We start from the raw sequence: 20612 nt of genomic DNA, 5'->3' as shown, positions 1-20612 counted from the left end.
CACACTAGATATCTTCTTCAGTGTTAAAATATAAATGCTTGTTTGAAGTTGAAATATTCTGACAATAGAATCATCTGATCCAACTGGGCTTACAAAAACTTCAGTGGTGTGTACTGCACATTCCTCCACTTCTTCAGACTGCTATTTGAAATCTGAAGGTCTGCACATCATTATATTTATGATCACCATAGTCGTGGCCATCATCCACTTTCAGGAAGTATGTCCTTTGTTGCCACAAATTAACAGCACTCTTGTGAAGATTATGGATATAAATCCGATATTCATGATCCTCAGGCCCATGTGGCTAGCACAACATTATACAATGTAAGGAGTCTCCAATTCTCTGCCAGTACCCAGCGCCTGCATCTGGTCCAGCAGCAAATGTGACAATTGGTCCATGTGAATAAAACCTAAGCCATTGCTAGTAGCATTAAACTTTAGCAATAGCATCTGTGTCTTAGCATTCAGCACAAACATTGGCATTTCCCTTTTTTGATGAATAAAGTTTTGCTAATGCTTAAAAGCAGAATCTGGAAAATTTCTAGCATCTGCTTTGTTGCATGACCTACTCTATTAAATTCTTTATAATAGAACATATTAAAATTGGTGCCAAGTCCAGTGTTGTGATCCTCTTTTGTTTTCCCTCTCAACCTCTTTTTCAAGTCTTCAATAAGTGAACAAGAAGCTGAAGTTTGAAACAAAGACAATCGTTAACTGGAATTCATTTCTCAATTGTCAAAAATAAAACTGATACATCTGCATCTACTCTAACTTTGCAATGTTTATTTCACTGAAGTCTTCGAAAATTTTATCCAAATATCTGATTTTTTCATGAGTTTGAAGACAACACTGGACACTGTTGGACAGATTGTTGTACAGTAAATTCCAACGTCTTTCCCTGCTCTAACCTGATATTCTGGATCATTGAAAAAAAAAATTTTCATCCTCTGGTTTGAGATTAAAGTTCTCCTGCTGATTTCATCAGACTGTCCAAGGAAATATTCTGCTAGTCAATCAACATGTTTCTCTCTAAACCTGAATAATTCTGTAATTTATTTGCATAAGATCAGGCATTTTTAGCAGATGTACTATAGTCCCGTCGCTCTAATTTCCAGCAGCCAATCGCGTTGCAGGTCGGCTACATTTAAATGTGTACGTCTTGTGATTCGCTGAGGAAGACGTTATTCATTTCTTAAGGCTCGATAAATACTTAATATAATCGCCCGCCATTTTGGCTCTTTCGTTGGCGTTCGCAGAAAGCACATGAAGACGTTATTTAACGCTCAATTATTTGCTGAATTACAGTGCGTTTGATTTATTATCATAGGAGCTACGACATGATAATGTTTAACGGTGTGGCAAATAGATTCCTCGTATGGTAGCTCGGCAATGGAAGAACAAAAATGGCGAACGATACTACCTACCTAGACTTTATAGAGCCTTCACTTCTTAAGACTTAAGCAAAGAGGAGGAGTCATGCTGGGAATAACAGCATCGCGACTATAATGTGAAAATGAAATGTAGCATGAATAGGAGTGAACTTGAAAATATTCGAGCAGTTGCTAGAAGAACTCAGCAGAACATTATTTTTATTCACTCTATTTTAAGTATATGCTAGAAACCATCTGGCATTTGGTTTTTTAGTAAAAGTTATGAGTTTAACTTTATTCACTAAAAGAGAAGCATTTGCTTAAAAAATTCTTGTAAAAGCAATTGCTAAGTTTTATTCACATGGCCCAGTGATTCATAGTAGGAGAGTAGGATGTGTATACGAGGATTTAAATAATAATATCAATAATGTAATAATAAAAACTGTGCCTGAAGAAGACAGGGAATGGTTCATGGGCAGCTATGATGGATCACATATCCACAGTGAAGTGTCCCAGGAAAATAGCGCACATGACTGGGTCACCTACTAGAAGACAGTGCAGTTTGTTTCCATATGCCAAACAGTCTGTGACCAGTTGCAGTTGACTTCACTCCAACTGGTCGAGGCGTGCATATGGCAGACCCAGGATTGTGTCAGGGCATGCATAAGGTCCAGTGGAGAGCAACAGGAAGTAAAGGGAAAGAAGGCCTGATACACATGCATGCAATGGACACACCCGTTTGTTGTAGACAACTCTGTTAGTTCTGTTAAGTAAGACCGGGCTTTGAACCCAATCATTATCGGCAGCCCCCGAAAACACCCACTACTCCTACACTAACATTCAATGCTGGATACTAAACATGTGAAGAAGTATACCGTAAGAAAGCCAGCAAAACATTCCAAAACCCATGTGACAGAGTCTGTGTGAAGGAAGGGCCAAAGTCAGGCAACAAAACATGTGGAAGAAAGAAGAGAAGCTAAAAAGTGAAGACCTAGCAGAGCACATGAACTCTTAAAAATGTAAATGAATTTCCCAAGAGTGAACATCAAATTTTTAGAATTTACTTGTCTTTTTAAGAGCTCACTTCCCCCAGGGTCCGTGTTTGGAGTCATGTACAAACTAGAGTATAACTCCAATACCACGACCGCGGGAATCTGTGCACAAGTCCTCCCTTTAGAAGCAATGCATAGCTTTTTTTAAATTGTATTTTAGGGGGGTGTTTAATTACAATCAAATACACACAATTATACATTTAAGATAGTAAGGAATATATAGCAACTATTTTCCATTTTTAAATACAGAAAGCATAAGTAAATAGATGTACTGTAGCCGTTTTAAAGTGGAAAATAAGAATTACTTGACTTTTCTAACAGTGCAAACAGTGAGAGAGAGAGAACCAAAACACAGTTGTAATGAAGATTGTCTAAAACTCAGCCACAGAGTAAGTAATAGTAAGAGATAAAGAAAGCATGCATCCATCTGCCACTCCACACTGGCTCAGCTCTGCACGAGACCACACAGTGCTCTCGTGCAGCAGAAGGGTCAACTAGAAACTCGAGACTCATGTTTCCTGCTCTGCAAATAATCCGGGAATACAGGAAACACGAACAAAAAATGAACAATTCTCACAAAAAAAAAATCCGTTTCTAAGAAACCCTTCGAGCTTACAAGAAATGGAATAATACTTTCTGTGCCATAGTCAACTAGACATGATACTCTATCCCATTTTACAGTTTTATCAAGATATAACTCGTTTAATTAACCAGTAATCATATAAAAGAAGCAGAAGAAAAATTAACACAACTTGGCAATTAAACTAAACTACTCAATGTATTATACTATTAACTAACAGCATATTGCACCATACTTGATTAATGTCGTGCTCTCACAAAAAAGTTCCTGGAAGCTAAACCATATAATCACTTGTTAATCAGTGATGGTACAATAGTTTAACAAGTATAATGTCCAACTATGATCACTAAGCTAGTGCTCCAGTGTGCCACACACACCTTTCTAAGATCCTCTGACGGAATACTCTGGTGCTACTAGACAAGTACCAAGGGTGACTATAAATCAAAGAAATAAACAAAAAGTGAACGAAACATAAATCGTTCTACACAGGAGAAAGAAGAAGCTCTGTATCTTCGTGTTTTTCACTGCCGTTCAGAATCCGGAGTCTGAAAGCCTCTGTACTCCTTGCTGCTAGGGCCTCTACAAGACAAGTTATCAGGTACCGATATGTGCGAACTGCTTTTGAATTTATACAACTACGACGAACTGCGACCCTAAAATTATCAATAGTAATACTCGGTAAGGAGTGCACAAGCGAGCTCCGTCACACACACATCGCACTTTTATTAGAGTCAACAGACACCCCCTTTCTCTCTGTGTTATGAAAAGCAGTGGTGGTGATACAAAGCCGACGATCATTTTCAGTTGTCACTACTTTCAAAAATAAAAAGTAAATCCCACAATAGGTTCTATGAGCCGAGAAAGTTGATCCCTTGCTACAACATTCCATTTCTGAGTTTACAAGTTGACATGAATACCACACACATCACGATACACCTCGTGTGGAAGTAAGAACAAGACAGATAGAGAGAGAAAAAGAGAGACAGAGAGAGTGAGAGAGAGAGAGAGAGATCAACAGACAGACACAGAGAAAGAGAAAGGAAACAGACAAAAGATATCGTCGATAACAGCTGTGACATGGGGCTAGGAGTATCGGGCACAGGTCCATCTAGACGATCCATGAAATCAAAGAAGGCGTCGAGTTACTCATTACAAATGTCATGTACACATACTTGATACTGTTTCACTTTTATTATGAAAAAATTATCAGAACAGGTTCTGAATGGTTCTTCCTGTTTAAATAAATGCACCACTGCAAAGATTACAAATACCACAATCATTCAATATAACCGTTATGCACAACTTGAAAGAAAAATCTCAACGAACACGACTTCAAATATGAAAATAATAGCAATAAAAACCTGTTCTTAAGCACAATGCTATTTAATATTCCATCCATAAAGGTACTTCTTGATTTCAAGTTTTAATATTTAATTTAAAAAATAACATTATTGGACACATTAAGAAATGAAACATGGATGGTCGGCACCATTAGAAATACTTAAATTGACATGTTTCATGTTTAAAAATACTCCATTTTTCCACTTAAATCTCTGATCAATATCAAAGTAAAGACCATTGTTCAGAAATTTAACTCTCTTTAATACTGTAAAAACGCCCACCTATATTTTCCTCTAATAAATATCTTGGGCGGTCAAAAATACCCTTCCTCATTTAAAGCAACAATCCATTCCAATAATCAATGCATTTGTTTGCAAGTTCCCCCTTAGTTGCAATGTCATAGCTCCAGAAATTTCATCCCCAGTTCTGAGAGTAATTCAAAATGCTGCACAACTCAGAGCGGCAGAATGTATGGAAGAGGACATTCTGCCACTCTACAAGTCAAATCATCGAATCTCTGCCAGACAGCAGATAACAAAATCATTTAATGATTCTTAATATAAGAACATGATTGACAGTTGTGAAGCTTTTGAAGAGATTAAGAAATACATGATTATAGTGCACATTAATATTATACCAGGTGACCAAGCACAGGTCTCAGATCATGTAGAAGGGAGAAAAATGCACAGAATATACATAATAAAAAAATCTTTAACATCCCTCTTGTGAGTAATAGACAGCTTAAGGATTTGGCATTTGTTTTCAGAAGAAAGGCACAGTACGATCTCTAAATCAGTTCGGACCCCAGTTCTCAATGTCAAACTTCATACACTTCTCTCTCTCTCTCTCTCAACTCTCTTTTGAAAGCTCCTAAATATGTTACCAGATTCCTTAATAATATGTGAAACAATTTTTTTTCTACACAATAGATGAGTCTGATATGTAACACAAATCCTATAGATCATAGTAAATCTAGAATACACCTTATTTACTCTTCTTCAGAGAAACTGCTTCCTTCTTTTGGAATAAAAAATAATGTCTCAGTACTTTCTGTAATAACATTTTAACCTACTCGATTTAAACAAACTCCCTCTCCGACATTAACCATAAAGTATAAAAGTATATGATAAATTGCAATTAGAATTACTTGTAAGCCTGCAAGGTCACAAAACCGTTCCACATATCCATACATTTCATCTATTGAAATTGGGAGCCCAAAACCTCATAGATGACACTTATATAAAGTTAATAAAATGTTAGTTGAGTCTACAAATATGGAAAGTGCAGCAATAAAAAGTTTCTTATAGAAACAGTGGAAGTTACCACTTTAAAAAATAATTCCATAAAATATAGTGAAACACTACAAGATTATAAAAAGATACATGAAACAAAAACATATTTAAGCTAAGCAACAGCCTATATGATCCATTATCTAATACTATTGTTATCACTACAGTTTTAGAAGATTTAGAATAATTAAGGGTGGGATTTCTGGAAGTAACTTTCTGAAAGAAACAACTTTCAATTCAACATTCTTCTGCAACCAACTTCTGTTTCTATATAATGAACAAATTGATAGGCCTTCTGGTTTTCAATATTTAAATCCTGTTTCTTTCAGCTAGAGAAACTGCAATCCCATCCTTAAAGCTATCAAACCCGATGCCAGTACATTCACAGTGAGAAGTGCAGTTGCTCTTGGGCTTCGTGTGGAGGTGCGAAAAAACAAACTGATACACAAGAAACAGAGTACAATCGGAAGGCACCATTGTAGGATATCGATCACCCAAAGTAAAATTTTGACAAATGTGTTTCTGTCACGTGGGCGAAACAGACTTTTTTTTCGCCATCCCTGGAAGTATGATTTAGAAGTGAAGAATGTTATTGTCGAATGAAAGTTTTTCATGTCTCATTTACGACGATCCTCCAAGGTGACAGATATAAGGCAGACACAAGATCAAAAGAAAGGGCACCAGGAAGATTCGATAGAAAGGGCAACACAAATACGTTGAATGGTTGAGCCCAGTCCTCCACTGTGAATATACGCTAATACACGACAGGTTATGAATGTAGCCTACTTAGATATGAATATAATAGCAATATACTATAGTACTGCAAATATCAGATAATATGAAGTCTGGTAGGACCCACTCTATGCAGCAAGTTGGGTTATTTTGAAACGTTAAAAACTTTTACGCATTGATCCCATTAACACAAGAGGCACAATTCCCTATATGATACTCATGTACGGTATAATATGTTAAATATTATATAAAGTGTGCTGGACTTATTGATACTTGTATTTCCCACGTTTCTGTATTTGAAATTTCAAGTCACGGTACTGTTCAATGCGGCAAATATTTTGTGTCTTAATCCATTTTTGTGGTAGATATCAAATTGCCCTCTGTGAAGTATCTGGTCATCTGCATGAATTTTTAAACAGATTTGGTGACTCTGCCTTATAAGCATGAAGTCAATGATCAAATTTAAGGTTACGATATAAAAATATGTGAGATGCAATCATGCACGTTTTTGGGAAGTGGATTTCACGAGATTGTTGTTTTGGTCCCAACAAAATTTCTAGACACTGCATGAAAATCAAGTCAAATGAAGTCAGTTTTGTGAGTGCCTCAGTGAGGTAGTGTCATCAGAAATCACAAATGGTCTCTAAAGTTTCGAGCACAATTTCATTCCTGGTCATACGATTACTGCAACTGACTACATCATAACACATTTACTCCCCATCAGCAGGGAATACAACTGTTCAAATTGACAAAATCTGCTTAATTACCAAAAACCTGAAAAATATAGTTGTGTTGACAACAGTTGTAAGAAAATGTTAATTCGGTGCTTACATTTGTGTTGTCTGGAGATTCATACAAATATATAAATTTATTTAATGGGAAAAAATAACTTGCTCAGAAACATGGTAAAAACGTGCATGACCACAAAATATAACAATTTTAGAATATCGAGAGAAAAGCATTAATAAACAAGTAGGAAGATAGTGATGCAACACAGTCCAGAGTCAAGTTCATCACAAGCTTGGGAGTCAGATAAGAGGGTCATCTTTGTACACTTCACAGATAGAATACCCAGCGAAAGAGTCTCGAATTTGGAAGTTAAGACGAGTGCAACATCGGCCAAACTGCACACTAGCTCCTCTCCCCACGCTCGCTTTTGATAGCTTATGATGCTGCTCTCCACCATGGTAGTATTTCCTCCCAATCAATCTTTTGTGGAAGGCACATATGTACCGCTTCTGGCTTTTTTTAGTTTGTCTCAAAAGGTATAAAAATAATTGAGGTCCTTGTGATATGTCACACATGTAACAGCGAGAGAAATTTCAATGAATCGCCCAAGCACTATTTTTTTGTTTCACTTTTTTTTGCATGTGTATGTGTGTTCCATCGGCACATTCATTTTTAATTCACTTGTTTTCCACATTTTATTTTCGGTGATGAGACACTTTCTCCCCGCGAAATAGTAACCCATGAGGTTGCATGGCAATTTGCAATTAAAAACCTCATTCAAAATACGTTTCAAAAGTGCACCTGTCTTCTAGCTGAACGTATTCAAGCCATGAGATTTTTACTGTAAATTGTGATTGTCAACTATGTTATAATATATATTTATAAACGTTTAGAAATATACCACCATAAAAATTGAAAAAGGAAGTTAATGAATTGGTCTAAACCAACCCTGTAGCTTTCTTCTTTTTTTTTTTTTTACCTCAATAAGTATAATATTAATTAGTCATAATGTAGTTAACTCATTTAAAGCTATGACAACAATACTGTTTCAAATATATAATATACTGATTACTATAATAATTATTAATTTGAAGATATCATATGGCTCACAAAGCAGGGTGAAGACGTGATCGGATGCGCAGGAGAGCTACGTTCTAACATGGAGAAGACACTCTGCACCACATACCTACTGGGTTGTCTAAACTAGTTCCAGGGGGGGAGGGGTAGGGTACACACAAGATGCTGGCAGTACTCGAGTTTCATCACAAGCTACACCACTCAACACATCACCTCTTTCGACAGGTTTGTTGGATGAACAGGCTAAATAAGAAGAAAGCAAGTATGGTTAAGACGAACCTACCTACGACTACAGTTTACTTCTACAAGTCCTCAACACTTAATATGTAAAAATAATAATAATAAAATAAAACAAACTAATCACCTAATGAATACTCATATCTTGCATCCTAAAAATGGACTGGCACATCACAATGTCCATAAGAAAACAATCAGGATAGAACAGCTATAAAAAGTCCAGTCCATTTCTTCTAGGATGTCTACATCATGATCAATGTCATTTTCAATTCTCATTTTGCACACAAAGGCCAGTTCATGATCCAAACTTTCGAACAGAAATCAATGAACAAACAACAGGTTTATGCCTCTGCTTTGGACTCGAGCCAGGTCTTGGAATGGTCTGACACAAGAAAAGGAGGGGTGAGGGTGGGGAAAGTGGGGGCGGGAACCTCGAATGTGTATGTCCTCTCTGTTAAGTAATACGAATTAAAATAATACTCTCACAGAAACATGTCTCTGCGTCCAGAAGAATACCATTTACCCAAGTCTCACATCATACTCTCTCTATCTCTCATCTTTCATTCTGCTTTAATTCTAAATACACAACATTTATTAAGATAATTCTGTTTATATCCTTTTCATCAATTGCTCTCTATATAGGATTGAACAAATGCAAAAATATATATATCCAAAAACTGGTTTGACAAACTGGGGCTTGTGAATCAAAGTTATGGCGTCATATAGTATAATATATGAACTTCTAAATATCTTCATGTTTCCAAAAATAGCACATTAAAAACATTTTTTTTGTGTGTGGTAATTCTTATCAAAGGCAAATGTTTGTATATCCATTTGCTTCCACAACTTTATTTATTTTTATTTATTTATTTTGTGTTTCCCTAAATGTTCAGACATGAAAGGTAGTTTTGTATGTAAGCTATACTTCTAGCATCTTGTAATGATCTAATAATGAGATGTAATGGATTGTACAAAGAGCTACCATCATATTCATAAAAAAGAAGAAAACGAATGTAGCATAGAACTATGAAATGGTTTCTCAGCAGGCAGAACGAACTAGATGGCTGACAAATTTTCTGCATCGTGATTAATACCCATAATGAATTATATTACTCTTTAATTTCTTAAATGATTGTGAAAATGGGGGATAAAAAGAATGCGTTCGATATGTGTTAGCCAATTCCCCCATTTTCCAAGTTCAGGGATTATCACTACCAATGACTATGTTTTGCTAATCTAGCAATCATTACCAAGCGATCCTGTTACTCGCTCCAGCCAGGGATGTCCCCAGGCCGGATGTGCGTTTGTCTTGTGCATCCATCACTTGGCAGTGTCTTTCACGGTTATATAAAAAGGTACTACTTCTCTCTTTAATCTAGTTCACAGTGTGGTCAAATTCGGTTTTCTTGTCCACATAATTACCTGCCTTCTTCATTTCCTGTCCCTTGCCATACTGTCGCTCCAATCGTATCATAATACATCCAATCATGTCATAATACAAATTAGGAAATGTGATAAATCTTCGTATGTTATCGATAAACCCTGTACATTTCCTTTGTAGTGTAAGCTCATAGTGTGTAAACAATGACAATGTCAGCCCAACTAACTCAGGCTGTGTAAAGTCTGCTATGAGCCCAAGATCACTTGCTTCCAAATAGTCACAGTTCCAAACTTCCCGTCTGATATAGGTCTGCAAACAATTGATAGGGACAGGGGAATGTCTGGAACTCAAAGTCACAAACTCATAGGGGGGAAACATGTCACGCACGTGGTCAAAAAATATATCAAAATTTGAATACAATTACAAATTCTAAAACCCCATTCAAGTTTCTTCATTCTTCATACCTTCCTGTTCTTCTTCTTCTGACAAAGCAGGACAAATGGCTTGCGTCTAGCTATCCACTGTAACTAGCTTATCCCATTTACTTAAGCAAATGATTAACGCAGCTGTAAAATATTTGTCAATCGATTTTGGTCTTAATAAAAATCATTACATGTTACTTTAACGCGATGAGGTTTATGCTAACCTCTCGCTCTTTAAATGTATATAGATGTTTACATGATGAATACATATTAGCAAAATGTTTGTTGTCCCTGATAGATATGCAAATACATTATGAATTTGATGAAAGCGCAAAAGAGAATATTGTATCCGGTGGTTCGGCAAATTCTCGTCTCTCGGTTGTAGTTGTTCTTGTCTTGTCAAAAGCAGCAGGCATGCAAGGCCTCCACTCCATACAGGAGCCGGAGAGCAGGTTAGATACTCGACTTTGAGAACGACACCCGTAAGTGGTTGGACTCGCTCAGCTGGTAGTTGTGCATCTTCTGTAAAGCAAATAGAAAGATTCTTAAGTGGAGATCATATTCAAATCAAAGAAAGTATTTTGCACAGGGATAACCAAGATGCAACCAAAAAGGGGTATACAACACGCTTCTCAATCATCAATTTCAGTCGTAAAGTCACAGGAAAATAATTTTTGAGATAAGTCTACCATCCTATAAAGATCTCGTACAGCAACAGTGCTTAAAGTCCAGATTTCTCATCTAACATGACTGTAAAAAAAAAAAAAAAAAAAAAAACAGTATTTTTTTAAGGAAAGCTACAATGATCTTTTGCTTCATTGATTCCTGTAACATATGAGTATATACGAGGTGTGTCCAGAAAGTAAGTTTCCCTAGTTGTTTATAGGGAAAAAAAAAAAACACAATTTCGTGGAACAAATACAGCAATTATTGAAGTATTTTTCAATATATTCCCTACCGGAATTGAGACATTAAATGTTTAAATTTTGTCATACTGTGGGATCAATAGAGAGGTGTAGATGGCTGTTACACACTAGTTCTGATCCCAAGGGGGCACAGAGATACAAACATTATTATTATTATTATTATTATTGCTCGGATTTCTATGGCATGCCATATTTTTATCTTGGTCTTTTTTTACAAACTTTAACATAGAGCATAACCCCGTTATTGTGCTCATCAAGGGACTGTGGCCTTCAAGCGTAACAGCGCTATAGACGGGCACTGTTTTATGAAATGGGGAAAACAATTTAGACACCACTTCATAGTGCATTTGTTACAGTGCAAAATACAAATAACAGCTCATTTGATATGTTTGCCTGTGTTTGTACTACTATTATGAATGATAACATTTTCTATTTGGTTCAAGGAACTACAGATTAGATTGCTTGGAGTAACGCTAATGTATTTTCGAACCACATTTACTTCTCTGAGGGCTTCGTTTGGTCTGGAGACACTTTCATCTACAGATTCAATTTCCTCATCACGGTCTTCATCTTGGGAGGTAGTAGCAGCATGATCTGCAACCACGTTGTCAACACCGCGAATTTCTGAGGTCACAAGATCAGTGTCAAAATGACACAAAATCCTCCATGTTGACTTCCCCCAACTTCTCCCCCATGGCAGCCCAATCCTCCTCCTCATCATCATCATCATCATCATCATCATCATCATCATCCATTATGAAAGAGGCATTCATTTCACAGCTTGTTATGTCATTTTGCACTGCAGACTTACTGCACAATCCACAAAATTCAAAGGTTAACTACATTTTATAGAAATGACAGGAATGTATTGACAGGGAGACTTTAAGTGTTATAATCCTTCCTTACAAAGGAAAATTCCAGTAAGTGGAACTTCCGACAGTGCCCACTGGAGGGTTTATTCATGTAGAGGGTGAAATTTCTTTCCTGTGCTTGTGGTGCAGTGACCCTCAGTACAGTGACATCAACACACTCGTATTTTTTCACAATGCTTAGAAAACACTATAAATTTCGCAATTTCACGGAATTTTTTACTTATTTCCGATTCAAAAAAAGTGCTACATGCAGTATTTGGAAGCATTAGAACTGGGTAAAATTATACAGGATTATATAGAAAATGTTCAGAGACTGCATAAAAAGAGCGTAATAAACGGGATACCGTTATAAGAAGGTGCGTATTAACGAGGTTTTACTGTATTTCTAGCTTTTCTGAACACAATGACACTGTTTTTATTGCATATTTTAGTCATATTACAATAATTTTAACAGTTCTCCACGTATTATTCACATGTTTTGGCGTCTATAATGTCAAGATATTTTGTTTGCATTTTGTTATTTATTTTGGATTTCCTTTCCTTACAAATGTTTTCTGGTTAAATGAAGTAAGTTGTCAAAACACGAAAGACAAAATGTTAGGAATATGACTGGATTGTTGCTGATCAATCTTGCCTATACCCTCCTCATCCCCCCCCCCCCCCAAACATAAGATGCTTAAGAGATTCCAATCTTGTTGTTGCCAGGTTGCAATTCATAAACAATCAGTGACACTGTTGCTTAAAATAATTAGCTATACAGAGGACAGATATTGGACATTTTTTACCCTACTTTCCCCCTTAGGCTTAACAGACTGCAATGGCCAATACAAGGAGTTAATATTCACAAAAACAATTTTGCAGAATGGTGAAGAATAAAAGATTTTAAACTAAGTTTTGGACAATATTTAATTTGTTTTGAGTTATATTTTGGTATTTTTTAGGAAATAAGTGCATGCATATTTCCAGATTTTTTAGATCATAGAAATCCGAGCAATAATAATAATAATAATAATAATAATAATAATAATAATAATAATAATAATAATAATATCTCCTACTGAATTCCCATCTCCCACATTTCACCTCTTGTAGGCTGGCAGGTCTGATGGTACACTCTATGACACAGAAAATGGTCAGTCTCTCGTAACATGAATTTGTCTGTCATTTGGGTTAGCGTGTGATGCATACAGGGCAATATTAAGCATCCAGGTCCGAGGATGAAATCAAGTCGTAGCAGTGACATATCTGTATGTCAAAAAGGACATATTCCCTACGAAGCCTTTATGACTTAGTGATAGAGTTCTTTCTTTTCATTACAAAGACTGTGCGTTTAATCTCTCTATGTAAAACGCATGCATATAAACACAGCACACACAATTATTCCCGAACTACTGCGAGATGGGACCTGGCCCCTGACCAGTAACCAATTTCCATGCCAAAGGGTGTACAAAGATTTGTCAAGAATGACATTAGACGTTTAATTCAGTATTCTGCCAATACAGCTGAATGCTTGGTCGCAGAGTAACAGCCAACATCTGATTTTGAGTATAAAAAAAATACTAAACAAATAATCGAAACAGATAAGACCACTTACTATGAGAGCAGCAACAGCATCGTCCATTGTTGGGAGTTGAATGAGGGCCATCTTCCTGTCCTTCCTGCAAGCGTAAAGAAACAACTACCTTCAGTCACAATACCCATGTAACAATAAATGATGGTTATGTGTATTTATAACGACATTATAGATTTATCATAGACAATCACTGTTGGTTTTTGTGTTAAGAAAGCAAAGAACCTAACATCTGAATGCAACAAAGGCTGTGCAGCACAACACCTGAATGAAATCATACTTACGGGAAGAACTTAAAAGCTTTGACAGGGAACCCGTTCTTTGTAAATGCATCCTTGATCTCTTCTTCAGAGACAGATGGTCTGCAAAACAAAATTTAATTGATGTTATACAATGAAAAGATAGCAATTCCAAAATAATGTTCACAATACTAAATTATTTCCCTATAATGTACCACTATTTTCATTACCCAGACAGAAACACTATCTGCTACGAACACAATAAGGAAAGTGGAGGAAAAAGGCATTCCAATTCATCTGTGGCTGCATCAACATAAAAATATGTAGAAAAAGACAAGATATGATGTACACAGAATCAACGAGAGAACTCGGATGAAAATACAAAATCCTGTCAACCAAAATTAATTTCTAAAATCAGTTACAAATATGAAACAATGCAAGAAAAATAATAAAGATTTTTAAAAGAACTAAATGTGATAGAAACACAGAACTATAACATTTAAAAATGAAACAGGTTGACTCATGTAAACAGCTTGACATCAAAATTCCATTCAGGGTGTTACAAGATGCCAAGTGACTTAATTTTGCGACCTTTCTGAAAATGTAACAATCTATAATTCACATCTGATTCATCATCATTTTCACTTTTCTCGTTAGTCTAGCTCAATGGTTCGAGGAAATACATGGTTACCACAAAAGATTTAGACAATTTCGCATTACAACACAAGAGACGACATTATTCATGCCAAAAGTTGATCACTTCGGGACATCAACAGAGATGGATGTGTTGATGGTGTACAATACCTTCCACAAGTGTGGCAAAAGGTGGCAAACATTGGGCGAAGGGGAGGGACGATTACATGGAAGGGATGTAAATGGCGTTTTCTCTGATAATAAAGCTGTATCTCTGTTGCCATCACTTTTTATCCAATCCTCGTAGTGAAGCAGAAGGCTGAAGCCACTGCATTAAATGAAGGCAATGTGAAGGAAAACAATCGAGTTCTAGTGGATGAAGTACCTGAAATGGACATTAATAAAGCAGTAATGGTTCTATACATCAATGTTCCATCTACATTGAATTTCAGTACCATGAAGTATCTTCAAGGAGAGTATCAGGGCAGTTTGACATATGAACTGAAGAGTGATATGCTGATATAAGTTTGGAAATTCGATGGTGCTAGGAAAAGGACGATGATAAGTTTCTAGCAAGAACTGTAACCAAACATAAAATCTCAATTCACTAGCATCAAATGAAACACAGCAATATATGGCATCACTTTCTCTGTCAAAAGACATCCGGGCATTGATTATGTCCTGGAGATCTTTTATAGACCAAAACAGAGCATATACAAATGAGTTGAAAAATGAGACGAGAGAGTATCTGTACATTCACACATTATAGTCGTCACTGAGTAGACAAGACCAGCAGAGTAAAAATCACTCCTTTTCCTTCTCAATTCCAAGTATGAGGTTTGCACAGAGTAGAATACGTGAGATATGACATTTTGACTGACACATCGTGGGTGATCTCACATGTGTGCCCAATAATATTTCATGACTCCCTTACGTCACTCATGGGTCATGGACTGCGATAGGGCAAGACAGCACTGAGCCTTCACACATGTGAGTTCACCTACATTATCAGTCACCACTTTATCACCCACTATAATGCCTCACATTACCTCCAGCCAAGAATGAAGATAGAAAGTGCTTTAAATTCAAAAGTTGTAGGACTGTAAATCCTAACTACAGGTAGTGGAGCTATAGTAAACTGTTAATATGGAATTTGTAAACAACACTTGTTACAACCAGCTGTAATTGAATTCTTATCGTGGATAAAGAAACCACAGTGAAAATTCACAAACCTCTGAGTGTGTGCAATTAATTAATAAAGAGCACTGAGTGAAAACTCCAACAGGACAAACTGAGCTTCATGATCTGTTGCAGTCACTAGCCCAGACATGTTCATGAAGTGTGCTTAATGCCATTATTCAGCAGAATCAGTGCATCACAAGCTGACAATGGCATCCATCACTCTTGCAGTGGACTCTTCATTTAGCTTGAGGATATGGAGTGCACGATTCCTGCACTTGTTTAAGAATGGCGTAGAGCTATACAAGTTTACTGAGATATTCATTTATACTGTGAGTAAATTTCAAAACTTTTGATAAGTATCTTATTAGGAAAAACGTGGGACATTACTTTCTAAGCAACCCTCATAGTTTTAATATTACAGTAATAGCAATTGGTCAAGTAACTCTCTGAAAGGTTCAATCTAGAATGCTAACTCTAATGATGGTTTACTTACGGAATGTTGGACAAATGCAGGGTGGCAGAAGGAGGGTAAATATTCTGGTAATTCTTGGACCCTGGCTTCTTGAAGCGGTGCAGAGTGGAATTGGAGTAGTCCTTGGTCAGTCCAGCATCTGGCTGGCCCTCCTTTGGCAGTTGCACAGTCTGGTGCTTTGAGGGCATCACGCGGATCTGCTTGCCAAAAACTCGCAGCTTGTCCATGTGAGTCATAGCTACCAACAGCACAAAGAATTACTTCACTCCTTATGTCCTGATGCTTTTTATCTTAAAAAGGAAATTTTAATGCGCTCATATCGAAACCTCCTCTCAACTTGCTTTGAATATAACATGATAGGGTAGTGAATCACAGACGATGAGGATGGTAACTCCCACATATTAACTAACACTCTATATATGTATTGTTTAGAGTTTAGAGCTTTGTTGATGGTGAACCCAACTAAGTGTTCAAAATGTTTGCAATACAGATACTAATTCTGAATCTTCTACTGATAATATAATGAATTTCATCATCACGTACATTACAGTGACACTACATACCCAGGCTTTTATCTGTCAGAGGCAAATATTTGTTCAGTTCTGTCCCGAAAAAATAAAGAGTCATTTGCTCACTAGAAGTTTCAAATGTTTCAAAATGAAGTCTTCACATTTTTAGTTTGAAATGTAATTTTACATACACCTTGTAACCACACACTTTGCGACCTGAAAATAATTCTTGAAGTTTTCGTCACATGAGAGGGCCTCAGTTTTGCTTTAGCAGCTCTATGATACGTGGAATACTGAAGTCTCTTCAGAAAATCTCCTTAATAATAACGATGATAATGCCTGAAATCTCTCCTTTCAACCTCTGTAAAGTGTGATCCTAAGTGTTCACAGATAAGGCATTCTGTTGTATCTAATTTTGTTTCTGATTTCTGAACAGCATTTTGGATGTACCTATATTTCGTCTACCACAGAAGTTTCAAACTGTTCTTCTGTATGCTTTAAATAAACTGTTTACTTCTATTTAAAACACAATGTTCCACTCTATTTATTGCACAAGCTAACACTAACTTCATGAGTCATTGTTACAGAAACAGTATAAATCTATAGGAGGTGAGGAAGATCTGTTTTACAAGGTTTACAGGATGTGTAATTTCCATTTAAAACTAAAAATGTATAGAAATTTATTAAGGAAAGTTTGGGTCCTACAGCGAAACGAGGTGGTCCGGGTTCGATTCCCGATCGGGACAAGTTACCTGGTTGAGGTTTTTTCCAGGGTTTTTCCTCAACCCAAAATGAGCAACCCCAGACTCATTTCACTGGCATTATCACCTTCATCTCATTCAGATGCTAAATAACCTAAGATGATGATAAAGCATCGTAAAATAACCTACTATACAGCAAATGAACTACTTTGTATTTTGAAAGTTTATTTTTATTTTATTGGGTTATTTTACGACGCTGTATCAACATCTAGGTTATTTAGCGTCTGAATGAAATGAAGGTGATAATGCCGGTGAAATGAGTCCGGGGTCCAGCACCGAAAGTTACCCAGCATTTGCTCGTATTGGGTTGAGGGAATTACCCCGGAAAAAACCTCAACCAGGTAACTTGCCCTGACCAGGATTCGAACCCGGGCCACTTGGTTTCGCGGCCAGATGCGCTGACCGTTACTCCACAGGTGTGGACTGTTGAAAGTTTATGAAACAGTAAGTTCGCAAAATTGCTTTACAACTTTTGTAGCAGCAGCTATTTGGGTTAAACAGTGATGGCGATGGTGTATAATGAACTTATTTTGAAAACACAGAATTTCACTTGTTTGATAATGTTCAAAAAGAGGAAGTGAAGACCTTTTTCGAGGATATAAAGAAGTTTTATGTAAGCAACTATGATAATTGGTTTCTGCTTATGTTTTAGCAAGTTTCTGAAGCAAGTGACTGATTTTATCGTGATTGAATGCTCCATCTAGTAATTAACTTATATATTATATTCAGAAAAAAATTGGTGTGGTTTCATTGTTGTGCTGATCCAATATTTTTCGATGGAATGCATGCGTAGATTCATTACTCATCTTTGCAACGTGAATTCTGTTTACGTTTTCGGAAGGACACACCACATGAGAACAATATTCGAAAGCAGTGTAAACACTTTGCGGAAAGAGGATGCCTGAGTAAAGATAAGAGCACAGATCATTCGAGCATGTCCAATGCCAATGTGAGGGAGACTTTTCAGTGGAGCCCAAAGAAGTCACTGGCTAGAGGTAGTCGAGAGTTGAAAATATCAAAAACGGCATTGAGAAAGTGTTGAATAAGCAGTTATTAACAGAAGTGTTCAAGTTGCAGAAGAAGAGGCATCAAAAAAAAAAAAAAAATGAGTGGCTCCTATTCCACCTTTGCTCATTTTTTCGAATCTAGCATAAGGTTTTTCAGTGTTGCCATGTCTACTTTATTTCTCCTCTTTTTACAACTTCATCAGTTTTTCGTCTACAAAACCATCTTCACTGACAGAAGTTATAATCGTTTGTCAGAAAATATACGAAAGTTACTTATGTTGTATTGTAAGCAGTGTTGAGTCTAGCCAGTGTAGGAACTATTTCTTTTTTGTTTTCTTCAGTGTACTTTTTTTTTCCTTCGTTATTTAACGACGCTGTATCAATTACGAGGTCATTTAGCGTCGATGGGATTGGTGATAGCGAGATGATATTTGGCGATTTGAGACAGAGGATTCGCCATAGATTACCTAACATCTGCCTTACAGTCGGGGAAAACCTCGGGGGGGGGAAAAAAACCCAACCAGGTAATCAGCCAAAGCGGGAATCGAACCCGCGCCCGAGCACAACTCCGGATTGGCAGGCAAGCGCCTTAACCGACCGAGCTACGCCAGTGGCTTTCTTCAGTGTAAAAAAATTAGTTACCTAGTAATGATTTGATGATGCTGAAGAACTGTTTAATTATGCAGATGTATTATATTTTATTTGGTAGTATATTAAATACGGACAAAGCAATTAATATCTGAAGGTTTATTTTGTAAATAATGGCGGAAAAGTTTTCTTCATATTGTGCCAATCCCTAGTTATTATATATACTCACCCAAGTGGGCCTGGTGTGGTTCAGACATTTGAATTAGAGCACTGTCCTTCTTGTTGTACAGAATCTTCACACGCTGCACATCTCCATACACGCCTGTTGGCAAACAACTACTTTAATATCTCACACATCAGATGTTACGTCCTGGAAATTCGGATCACATGACGCACACAACTAAGTCCAAGATCTTTCTACGCGATTCCCTGTTCACTGATTCAAGACACTGAGCAATCACTCATTATGATTCATTTCTATTAATGTGCAACTTTTAAATAGTGAATTTAAAAAATAAAGCATTCAGGATATAGTATTATTCAAAGAAAATACCTGTAAATGATTATAAACTAATAAACCTCCAAACTACTTCTCTCTATACAGTTTATCTGCAATTAGAATCGCAATTAATTTTTTTACGCATAACATCTTCTTAGGAATAGTTAAGACGACTTAAAAGTTTTTACCAGGAAAGTGTCTTCCCTTTTAAAAAAGATGGCAAAACACTGAATTCAGCATTTTCGAAATTAATTATGAAAAATGGGAAGATAAGCACTTTATCATAATAAGGGAAGGGGGAGGTAAATTATATATACAGTTTATACTATATACAGTATATAAATGTTGCAGGAAAAATAATTAAATATCTTTTAAGAATGAAATTAAGGACTGTCTAGCTTAAATACGTATAAATTCATCTTTCAGCCTGTGTTCTCCAACACAGGATTTCATCATCCACTGAATTATATTTTATGTCAGAAGTTAATAATGACACAAATTAATACAACTGCGGTAACTTAATATGAATTTCTTCTAGTACCTATCATATTACTGTTCACACAGTTCATAAACGAATAAAAATGTAAAACTAACTGAATTCATAAAGTCTTGTATGACATCTCAGGACTCTCCTATCCACTACAAAACAATACTGTATTAAATACAGTCTAGTTGTACTAAATTACGAGAGAAAGATGCTAGTAGTCAAATCGATTTTTGTCTCATAATGAAATGAACAGAACTGCATACAGCACAGAAAACAAGAACTGATGCTTCGAAACAGGCAACAACCTGCTTGCAAACAAACACATGCCAATACTGTCAACAATTCATCCCCAGAATGTTTGATCCATTTGGTTACATAAGTAAATATATTTTACTCCAAATAACCATCCTTTTATCTTTTCGTTATTTACAAAGAAGGCATCATAATGGTGCAAAATACACTGTCTTGTAAATACAAGTATTCAATACCCTTACACGCATTATATATATGATATGTACGGCAATTTATTCGTAGCTTTTACATACAAGTAACACTAGACTGTTATTTACTCTAAGTCGACACAAGCTCTCTTTTAATTTACTTTTTTTTGTGACGACTACAATGTCATAATGAAAAAACTTTTATGCAGAGCTGTTT

General features: G+C 36.3%; 1 protein-coding gene across 14 annotated transcripts in view; it reads right to left on the bottom strand.

Annotated features, from left to right (window-relative positions):
- Positions 1-4174: 4174 nt before the first annotated feature.
- heph (polypyrimidine tract-binding protein 1 heph) overlaps positions 4175-20612 on the bottom strand; it is a 604630-nt gene continuing 588192 nt past the window's right edge. For all 14 annotated transcript variants that reach the window (XM_069847361.1, XM_069847359.1, XM_069847362.1 and 11 more), the window contains 5 exons: positions 19199-19291; positions 16126-16342; positions 13863-13940; positions 13603-13666; positions 4175-10732 (listed from right to left, as the gene is read on the bottom strand). In XM_069847361.1, the coding sequence (XP_069703462.1) occupies positions 10664-10732; positions 13603-13666; positions 13863-13940; positions 16126-16342; positions 19199-19291 (521 nt within the window). In that variant the 3' untranslated portion in view covers positions 4175-10663. The remainder of the gene's footprint in view (positions 10733-13602; positions 13667-13862; positions 13941-16125; positions 16343-19198; positions 19292-20612) is intronic.

Source organism: Periplaneta americana, chromosome 15 (genome assembly GCF_040183065.1).
Source record: "Periplaneta americana isolate PAMFEO1 chromosome 15, P.americana_PAMFEO1_priV1, whole genome shotgun sequence".
In the NCBI taxonomy this organism is placed as follows: Eukaryota; Metazoa; Arthropoda; class Insecta; order Blattodea; family Blattidae; genus Periplaneta; species Periplaneta americana.
Note: the sequence above shows the minus strand (reverse complement) of the source record. Positions and strands in the feature narration are given on the sequence as shown.